Source organism: Fragaria vesca, linkage group LG3, assembly GCF_000184155.1.
Source record: "Fragaria vesca subsp. vesca linkage group LG3, FraVesHawaii_1.0, whole genome shotgun sequence".
Classification (NCBI taxonomy): domain Eukaryota; kingdom Viridiplantae; phylum Streptophyta; class Magnoliopsida; order Rosales; family Rosaceae; genus Fragaria; species Fragaria vesca.
In genome coordinates, this window is record NC_020493.1 from 1,386,932 (window position 1) to 1,396,157 (window position 9,226).

At 40.2% G+C, this 9,226-nt stretch overlaps 4 protein-coding genes across 4 annotated transcripts in view; all 4 read right to left on the reverse strand.

Moving 5' to 3' along the window:
- Positions 1-134: 134 nt before the first annotated feature.
- Positions 135-3,236, reverse strand: LOC101306120 (glucan endo-1,3-beta-glucosidase 5-like). Its single transcript, XM_004293370.1, has 2 exons — positions 2,811-3,236; positions 135-1,467 (listed from the first exon to the last, which is right to left on the reverse strand). The coding sequence occupies exons 1-2, from the start codon at positions 3,146-3,148 to the stop codon at positions 357-359; spliced, it is 1,449 nt and encodes a 482-aa protein (XP_004293418.1). The 5' UTR covers positions 3,149-3,236; the 3' UTR covers positions 135-356.
- An 806-nt stretch (positions 3,237-4,042) lies between these two features.
- On the reverse strand, positions 4,043-6,426 carry LOC101306411 (6-phosphofructokinase 2-like). The gene is made up of 2 exons (XM_004293371.1): positions 5,700-6,426; positions 4,043-5,217 (listed from the first exon to the last, which is right to left on the reverse strand). Exons 1-2 carry the CDS (start codon positions 6,309-6,311, stop codon positions 4,396-4,398), a joined length of 1,434 nt encoding a protein of 477 aa, XP_004293419.1. The 5' UTR covers positions 6,312-6,426; the 3' UTR covers positions 4,043-4,395.
- A 228-nt stretch (positions 6,427-6,654) lies between these two features.
- On the reverse strand, positions 6,655-7,285 carry LOC101306992. Its single transcript, XM_004293373.1, has 2 exons — positions 7,201-7,285; positions 6,655-6,964 (listed from the first exon to the last, which is right to left on the reverse strand). Exons 1-2 carry the CDS (start codon positions 7,283-7,285, stop codon positions 6,828-6,830), a joined length of 222 nt encoding a protein of 73 aa, XP_004293421.1. The 3' UTR covers positions 6,655-6,827.
- Positions 7,286-7,976: 691 nt separating this feature from the next.
- LOC101293470 overlaps positions 7,977-9,226 on the reverse strand; it is a 6,484-nt gene continuing 5,234 nt past the window's right edge. The window contains exons 11-12 of the mRNA XM_004295287.1: positions 8,257-8,533; positions 7,977-8,087 (exon numbers count right to left, since the gene is read on the reverse strand). Of these exons, the coding sequence (XP_004295335.1) occupies positions 7,977-8,087; positions 8,257-8,533 (388 nt within the window). The remainder of the gene's footprint in view (positions 8,088-8,256; positions 8,534-9,226) is intronic.

Sequence of the window (9,226 nt, forward strand, 5' to 3'; positions counted from 1 at the left end):
ACGTTTAAGAAACCTAGTATTTGAATATTAGCTTGCTCAATGATTGCAAAATTTAAGCCCTCTGGATGATCTGTTGATTTTTATCAGTTTAGACAATCTGTAGTTGTCGTTAGCTTATTCCCCTGTAAATTCAATAAACAGTACTTTTGCTTTGTACTATTTCATCATTAGATTTATAAACATCGACATTCAAACAATTCAATACTCTTAGTATGAATACATTCACTAAGTACACACCACCTACTCTAAATCTTGGAATAATTTATCTGATCACTAGTATTCATATCCTATGATGCTCATCACAAATAGCAGTAGTTCCAGAAGACAGGGACTTTGAAAAACCCGCTTGAGGAACCTTATATCACACAAATCCAAACCCTCCATGAAATAAGAATCCAAATCCAAACAATGGCCGAACTGTGTTGTAGCTGAGAAAAGGAAGTAGCACTAGATGCAGTAACGCCCACAAGAAACCTGCACTCACCCATTGAAGGGTCTAGAAAAGTGACCATACCAAGCCCATCGAAATCACAGCTCTGTTCTTTCTGCATTTGGACCTGATAGTAACTGTTGAAGGCATATGAGATATTTCCCTTTGCACCAATTCCGTTACATGATCCCCCATAGCCGAGTGTGGTGCAATCTGCAACACTACAGGCAAGTTTCATGTGGCTTTCCACAGCAGATAAATCCCTTGCTGGGTCTGCCACGCACCACCTAGACGGTAGATACTCAACATTCCTTGCATTTATCAATTGTCTACTGCCTAAACCAAGGTTCAACGGATACTTAGCCTGGCCGTCAAAGGAAAAAATTCCCCAGTGCCTTTCAAAGGTGCCTGGAAGTGTGCTCTTTGTCCCTTCATCAAGCAGACCAAAAAGATATACATCCATCGGAGGGACACCTGGCCTTAGAGGAGTTCCTTTGTTACTTAGAACATTTTTTATCAGGCCTTGGTTGAATGTCTTTGCTGCAGTGAGATTTGCACTGATGGCTCCATCTGTCGGCCAACCCACTTCCCCAATAACTATAGGCATCTGACCATATCCCAGTTTGCTCAGGGCCGCAACCAGTGTGTCAAAATTTCCATCAAATGCATTGTTATAAACAGCAGACCCATCTGTGACAGAATGGCTAGTCCCCTCGAAGAATGCATATTCTTGAGGGAAATCTGAGCTCCCATAGAGACTTAGAAATGGGTAGATGTTGACCACAAAAGGAGAACCATTTGAGTTGAGAAATGAAACAAGTTGAGTCATAATTTCTGTTAGTTCTGGTCGAAATGCCCCTTGAGAAGGAAGTGCAGCCTCATAGGCATCAGCATTACATGGTACAACTAACTTCACATAACTTGCGAGATTCACTTTAGCCAAGGACTGTTGAAGATTGAGCAATGCAGGCATGACATAAGGCTGATATTGACCAGAGTAACTAGTAAGGAATGGCTCATTTCCAACTGCAACATACCTGTCATCATAAGCCAAGAACTAAATTACAGAACTTAGATATGTGTGCCCAAAAAAATCTAATAGAAATAGATGTATAAGAAGCAATTCTTACATTAGACTGTCTACTCAAGTTAGGTCTTTCAGCAGAATGAAAGTCTACTGCTAGCAAGAATGAAAGTCTACTGTTAGCAGAAGTGAAACTTTCTCATAATCGAGTTAAACTTGTGTGAGAGATGCCCACATGGAACTGTTAGAGGCTTCCTGACAGTGAGTTCTTCCTATGTGGTTCTGATATACTAATGTTAGATAACAACTAGCGAATAGCATAATGCCCCCACAAAAGCTAAAAAATAAGTTTCCCTCTCTATAATGAGATATACTTATGTTTTAGCATCAAAGTGGTCTATCATATCTCCTTACAAAGGATTTACAAACTTTTTGTTGGAATCATTTGCTTTCGGTGTAGATATAGAAACTTAAACAATAACTACGCTTAATGAAGTTCCCCTGAGGCCTTATCTTAACTAGGAAGCCCGTTGAAGGTGGGTCAACCTCATATTCCATGACTTTATGTCTGGTTTCACAAGGAGCTTGCAATGAAGAATAGAAGGGAAGTCTGGTTTAGCAAACACAGCATGATGAGTGAACCAGATATTAGAGCTTTCTTAAATTACAGACCTATGTGTTGGGAACAGTAGGGTAGAATTCAGCTGCATAGGATTATCAGAAGTTTGAAATAAGACTTGTTAAACACACATCAATACTGTGCCACCAACGCACGTTATCTTTTATGGATATAAAGATAAAATGCAAATGGAAACACTAGCTCAAATGCCATCTGTTCCTGGTTCCCAACCCGGAACAGAAGTACCAGATGATAAACAAATTTATGGAATAATTCTTATTGATATATTGTTCATAGTGCTTTATGAGTTTTATCTTCCATCCAAAATATCCTCAAGAAAATGATAGAAGTCTAGCCGGAATCCTGAAGACTTGTAAATCTACTTCATTTACTAGGCATTAGTATAGTCGGCAACTTCAGAATGGCGGAACTCAATTGTAAACCAGACTGATTCCTTAATAGTAATAGATCAGGGTAAAATTGACTCTAAACCTGTACCTCATATCTCAGCACACAGAGATGAATCCAGCTAGTTTATCACTTGATCAAATACACTAGAAGTGATACATGGCAGCACCACAAATTGCAATTTTACAGAATGTTATCAGAAGCAAGATTAAAGTTGTCACCTTTTATGTCACTAGCTAGAAAGAGAAACAATCAAACCCAGAAGAGAAGGAAAAGAGACATACAGTGAATGCAAACAAGTTTAAAGAAAGGAGGATGGAAATTGGAACCTGATATCGACGCCATTCTTAACGACGTATCTAGAGACATTGCGACGGACCCACAAATCAGAGGCATCAGCGGAAGAGCTCAAGAAGGGCAACATGTCATTTGAAATTCCAACCATGACCTGAATCCCGGAGCCCATGAGAGCCTCAAGGGAATCTGGGTCTGCATCGAAAAGCTTAACTTTGGATATCTTGTTGTCTTTCAAGAGATCTACAACAGTGGAAGGCTTGAGCCTGTGGAATGACAGGATGCCCCAGTTCACTCCAATGGCTGCTTCAGCCACCCTTGGAGCTGTCAAGCACCACATCACTATTAAGCAGACTAGCCTTGCTTCTACCATCTTATCTCACAGTTTCAACTTTGAACTCTGAAAGCCCAAAGCCCAAAGCTTCATTCATATATTGAAGGTTCGAGTCGATGATCAGTGCTAATAAGGTCGGTGTGTGTTTGAGCCTTGCTACCGACTTGAAGAAGAGAAGAGTAAAGTAGAAGCAGCTCCCATTACTTATAAGAGTGAGAAATTACTGACGTATCCTCCCCCACACATGTCCCACAGCGGGAAAATAAGCAAGGAAAATGATCTGTCCCTTATTTAAAATCCAATATTACCATCTTGTTTCAATATGAAATTATGAATATTAGAAACCATTTTCAGCTAATCCATTCATATTCCTTTTTAAAGTTTTGTCTAGATAGCCGACTACCACGAGAAAATGGGCTCAAGCTGACGGAGCATGAACAGTCTCTTTCTTTGGTATATCCTTTTCTGCTGTGCTGCGGCCTATCTTCTCTATACATGCAGATGCAGTACGTCCTCACCCTTTCTACTGTATGTGAGTCCGTCTGTGACATCTCTCTTAAATTATATACAATTTCTTAAACAAGTGAGCGTTGTGAATCACCAACAAAAGCAACCTCAAAGCAGTTCCAACGTCTGTATCATATCTAGTACAAAATGCATGAGCCTCTGCTTTAGATGCAAGTTAAGGGAGGGAGATATTTACATGCCTTTAATCGGCATGGAATAAGAAATATATAGCAGATAAGTCTATTTTTATCTGTTCGCTTTACTGGTGGACTTCAAACGGAATTTGAGATTCCAATTGAGCGTCTCTCAGAAGCAACTTCAAACCAGTTAATTTGCTCATCTATTTTTCTTTACCAAAAGTATCCAATCGCAGCAATTACATTATCCCTTGGCAGCAGACAGACAGACAATTGCGCATCATTCATTGATTCCTCTAAACAGAACCAGCATTATATTTCAGTTTTATTGACTTGATCTCTCATGCCATATTCATACAAAATTACACCATCTGAAAACTATTGTTCGGACAGCCGACACACACAGCACCTTATTCTTCAGAAAGATCAATCTAAAACTATATAGCACACAAATGCCAAATGCTTATTCCATCATCACTAGAACTATTAAATGTGTCAGTTTGCAGATAACGCTTATCATCAAGACATGCAGATAAGCATCAAATTACAAATTTACAATAGTGATCGATGTGAAAAGGTAGCTGGCTTACACAAAACTAGAGATGGGATTAAACTCCTCCGTGATCCAATTGATGGGATCAGTCAAGTTCTGTTAAAATCAGGCTGGTTGGTGACAGATCTTACCCACGCCCATTTGTGGTCTCTTGTGTTGACCACATTCTTAGCCTTCGCCACCTCTTCAACTGGAATGTAAGCATAGTTGCCATTGATGGGGCCAGGGACGAATCCAGTGTAACCAGCCATCACTCCATGAATAGCTGAATGGGCAAGAAGTGTACAGTACAAGTTATCTGTAGCATTTGCAGGGACGGCTCGGATCATGTATGTAGGGTCTATGTACTTGACTGTGACCAGCTCGTTGGGGTGATCCCTGCTCCACCAATTCTTGAGCTCCGACTTCAACCATTGGCCAACATCTAGGAACACTGGGTTCCCAGATTCATCCCTCTCTTGTTTCTGAGCCTCGTTCCTCGGAATTATATCCTGTCCCGCTCCTTCAGCCACAACTAACACTGCGTGTCCATTCTCCCTCAGTCGCTGCTCCATGAATTCAAATAAACCTCCTTTTCCTTCCAGGTAAAACTCAGTTTCAGGGATTAGGCAGCAGTCCACATCTCGGCTGCTCAATGTTGCGTGCAGAGCAATGTGGCCAGTACTTCGACCCATCAACTTGACCAAGCCTATTCCATTCACTGCACTTTCAGCCTCCACATGACCTGCACTTATTGCCTGCTGGGCCATTTCTACTGCTGTCTGGAATCCGAAAGATTTGTCAATGATGCCAACATCATTGTCAACTGTTTTTGGAATCCCAGTAACCCCAATTTTCAGTTTTCGCCTGCAAATCTCATGAAATATATCAACTGCCCCACGCATTGTGCCGTCTCCACCTATGATGTACACCTGCGCCATGTAACAGAATAATTTTATCTAGAATTTCCTTTCATGCATCAATTCATATATGCAGGTATATAACAGTAACTACTATTTTACATAATCTGGTTCACTATACAGTAACAAACCTGCCCTGAGTCCCTGAAATTTGGAAGTAGCTACTAGGCTAGTAGAACTTCATTTACATAATGACAATAAATTCGGAAAAAGATTGATGATCATGACCTTCCATCCATATAAAACTTTTACACATACTAACATTCGCCCACTACCTTGGATTCGATTAATAACAACTGATGGTTCCATTCCATCAAATGGCATGGGACCTTCAAATTTGTGACATTGTTCGTGTGGCTATATATCGGTGACATATATAGTGCGATCAATCAATCGGTAGTACACACACATAAATTGATACATGGCAAATTAAAGAAACAGAGGAAGACTCATAAGGTTGTAGATGAATTCTAGTGATGAATTTGGTACCGTACCTGGTTATAGCCGCGATTTTGGATGGCATCGACAATCTTATGGAGATCAAAACCACCTCGGGAGGTCTCGAGGACAGTGCCGCCATTCTTGTGCCAGTTGTGGACGAGCTTTGGGTCAAGCTGGATAGGGTCCATAGAGTGAAATCCACGATAGCCAGCCTTGATACCAAAAATCTGACGGACTCCGTACAGGTCCCAGAGGGCAAGAACCAGCTCTCTCACCACCGTGTTCATTCCCGGGCACAGCCCACCGCATGTCACTATAGCCGCCTTGATGCTCGACGGCTCGAAGAATATGTGCCGTCGGGGGCCGGCGCGATGGTAAGCTGAGGCGGGACCAGAGGAGGCGCCGGCGGCGGAGAGGTCGTAGACAATCTGGCGGAGGATGACATCGGATGGGGTTATGTAGAAGCCGTCGGAGGGGTGGTAGAAGGGGTTGTGTTCGAGTGGGTTGTTGTGGGTTGGGAGTTGTGAGAGATAGTCGGTGAGGTGGGGTAGCCTTTGGAGCTTCACCGGCGACAATGACAAGATCAACTCATCACCGTCATCATCATCAACCTCTATTGGATTGATTGGATTAAGTTGTTTGTGCTCAGGTTCTGGATGCGGCATGGCAAGATAGTCTGCTTAATTTCTTTCGTTTGGTTTCGTTGTTTGTTTGTTTGGTTCGATCGCTCAACTCATCTAGACTTGCAGACTCAAGTCGTCATCGATCATTTCGACAGAGTGACAGACATTTCCAATTAACTATGCAGTTGGAAGAAACTATGTGAACGTGGCGCCCTTTTACCCGACCAACGACACGTAACCCCCTATGCGCTGGAAACTTTCATTTGCATGACATTGCATTTTGACTATTGACTTTTGCTGATCAATGAAAACACAAACAAGCTAACATGCAATACGTGTTTCCATTCAAACTTCGAACTTGTGGAAATTTATAGAAACCAAGACGAGAGAAAAATCAAGTATTGATATGTCATTAAAGACAGACTCGAAACTTATACAATAACCCGAGCAAAACTTTATCGATCATGAAACTCAATCAACCATAAATTAGCGAGTGATTTTATTAAGCTGGCATGGACCTTTGTCCATTCCATCACTACTTCACTAGCTATCCATTGATCAAACCTCTGCAACGGTGACAATGTCAGCGGTCTTGAACTTCTTCCTCAATCTCTTAGCCAACTTGACGGCGTCTACTCCCTCCCCAATCACCACCAAGCTGTCCTTCTCCTTTCCCAACGCCACAGAGCTCACACCTGCATGCATCATCCAGTCCAGCCACATAGCTAAGAAAATCTAAATTTTAACTTCAATTTGTTGATCAAAACATTAGAAAAGAAAAGCAGATTGAGATCGATCGATTACGTACTTCTATTTCATGCATGATGCAGGAGCAACCTATAATATATATCAAACCCCCAAAACTTACAGCATATATCGATCTGTAAAGCTATGCCGGTGATAGAAAAAGAAATTTTAAACGTCGGCGTACCATTTTCTTCGGCAACAATTTTGAGCGCCTCTGTTTGGCATTTCCGGCAGTTCATCGGTACTTTCATCACAATCTTATGCTGCATATATACATGATACACATAACTAGCAATCAGGTCATCGATTGGATGAGTAGTTATTTATGTAAAACGTACGCTAGCTGTTGTATATACAGGGATGATGAGTTGAAATCAGTGTACCTTCATTTTCTCCTAGTTTCAGTACGTAGCTCGATATACTGCTGTGTGAGGACTGAGGAGTACAGTCGTGCCTTAATATAGTAATCGATCGATAATGGCTCTCAGATATATGGACTTGATTAGACGACTTGAGAGTCGGATGAAGCGAGACCCATATAAGCATGCATCTTCTAGGCAATTTAATCAATGCAATTTCTAAAAGCGCCACCGTGTCAATGGTGTCGACGTACTGTCGAGGAAAATACACAGACATTACGCTCTAGGGTTTGGTTCACACATAACCCACCTAGAATTTTCACGATTTTCTTCTCTTCACCTATTTCGTTCGATCGAGTGGGAGTCTTAATTGCTTGCTATATTTTTATTTTAAAAAAATTATTAAATAACTTACACATCTTACATATGCAGTGAGATTTAAACTCATAACCTCAAAGTTATTAGTTAAACACTTTAACCAACCAGACCACAACTCACCGATAACTGCTTACTATATATATATTAGGATACATATGCGTCACGCGTAACCCAGAATAGACGTTTGGCTGAGATCTTCATCGTCTTTCTTTTGGTGGATTGTTTAGGTTCTGGTGCCTTTAACACAGACCCTTTTCTGATTTTTCATCGACTTCTTTTTGTCTCCAGTTGACTTAACAGAAAAATCAGCATCCTCCATGCCAGCTCCAATCAACTGAAATACAGTAAATAATCATAAAGTTAACTGCAAAGACAAAACGGAGGAATCCAAACATCACAGTAACACTATCGGTAGAAATGGAGGTTACAAATATAGGGGGTAAAAAAGTAACATATCAGTCGCATGTGTTTCTATGTACAACTCAGAAAAGGAACTAGTGTACCTTTTTTTGCCAGTTTACTGACTTTACTCTCCTCCCTGCAGATACATCCGAATAGTGATCTGCGTCATCTGTCCTCAAGTAAAACCGATTCATGTCATCTGAGTCTTTGTCTTTCACCCCGTCGGCTTGATATTGGCTTGACGGTGTTTCATGGTGTTCAGATAATTTGGTGTTTTGCGAACTACACCCTCCAACTTTTAGTTTCCATGATGATTTTATTCTTCGATTCACGATGCTTTTTGAACTGCTTTTGTTACTGTATCTTTCTGCAATTTCCCTAATGAAACCAGCACCAAAATAGTTAAAGGAATAAAAAAGCTTTAATTTCGAAAACTCAACATATATAAATTCAAACTCGCAAAAAGTCTAATTAATTCAAAGCTCCAACCATTTATGATAAACTAATTCCTCTAGCATCTATTCTCAAAAGCTTAATTAAGCTGTGTTAGTATAACATGCAATAGTCTTACACTTCCAGTTTTTTTTTTTTTCTTTTTTTCTTTTTTACTGAAACTCAAAGGACCTCTACATCACCAATCACTATGAACAAGTCACAAAGCAGAGAATCAATTGTCTGTCTGTTGCTACTCTAAACATATAGGTATACAACAGTAATAAAAGAATATGCATATGATGCCTTGAAATCTCCTGTTATCTTTCACATTCGAATTTACTCAATTACAATCACGGTTGGAAGAGTGAAAATCGTATCACAAGTTCACAGCATACTTGACAGACAAGTAACATTTGGTGATCATACCTTTTAGGCAATTACAGCATATAAGTTGGAAGTAACAGGATGTATGCAATATAGATAATGGTTTGCAATAACTAGCCACCTCAAAATTTAAACAAATACATTTGTTGCTAAGAAACTATACTTAAACACCAGATAATTTACTCCTATTTGACAAGACCCAGAAATTGTGCTCCAATTATTTCATATATATATATATATATATATATATAT

Bases quoted from the DNA above. Each gene is read 5' to 3' on its own strand.
- LOC101306120 (XM_004293370.1), bottom strand. From the start codon at position 3,148: ATGGTAGAAGCAAGGCTAGTCTGCTTAATAGTGATGTGGTGCTTGACA. The intron at 1,468-2,810 runs GTTCCAATTTCC...TTATGATGACAG, and splicing joins AAGAATGGCGTCGATATCAG to GTATGTTGCAGTTGGAAATG.
- LOC101306411 (XM_004293371.1), bottom strand. From the start codon at position 6,311: ATGCCGCATCCAGAACCTGAGCACAAACAACTTAATCCAATCAATCCA. The intron at 5,218-5,699 runs GTACGGTACCAA...TACATGGCGCAG, and splicing joins AAAATCGCGGCTATAACCAG to GTGTACATCATAGGTGGAGA.
- LOC101306992 (XM_004293373.1), bottom strand. From the start codon at position 7,285: ATGCAGCATAAGATTGTGATGAAAGTACCGATGAACTGCCGGAAATGC. The intron at 6,965-7,200 runs GTACGCCGACGT...TGATGCATGCAG, and splicing joins AATTGTTGCCGAAGAAAATG to GTGTGAGCTCTGTGGCGTTG.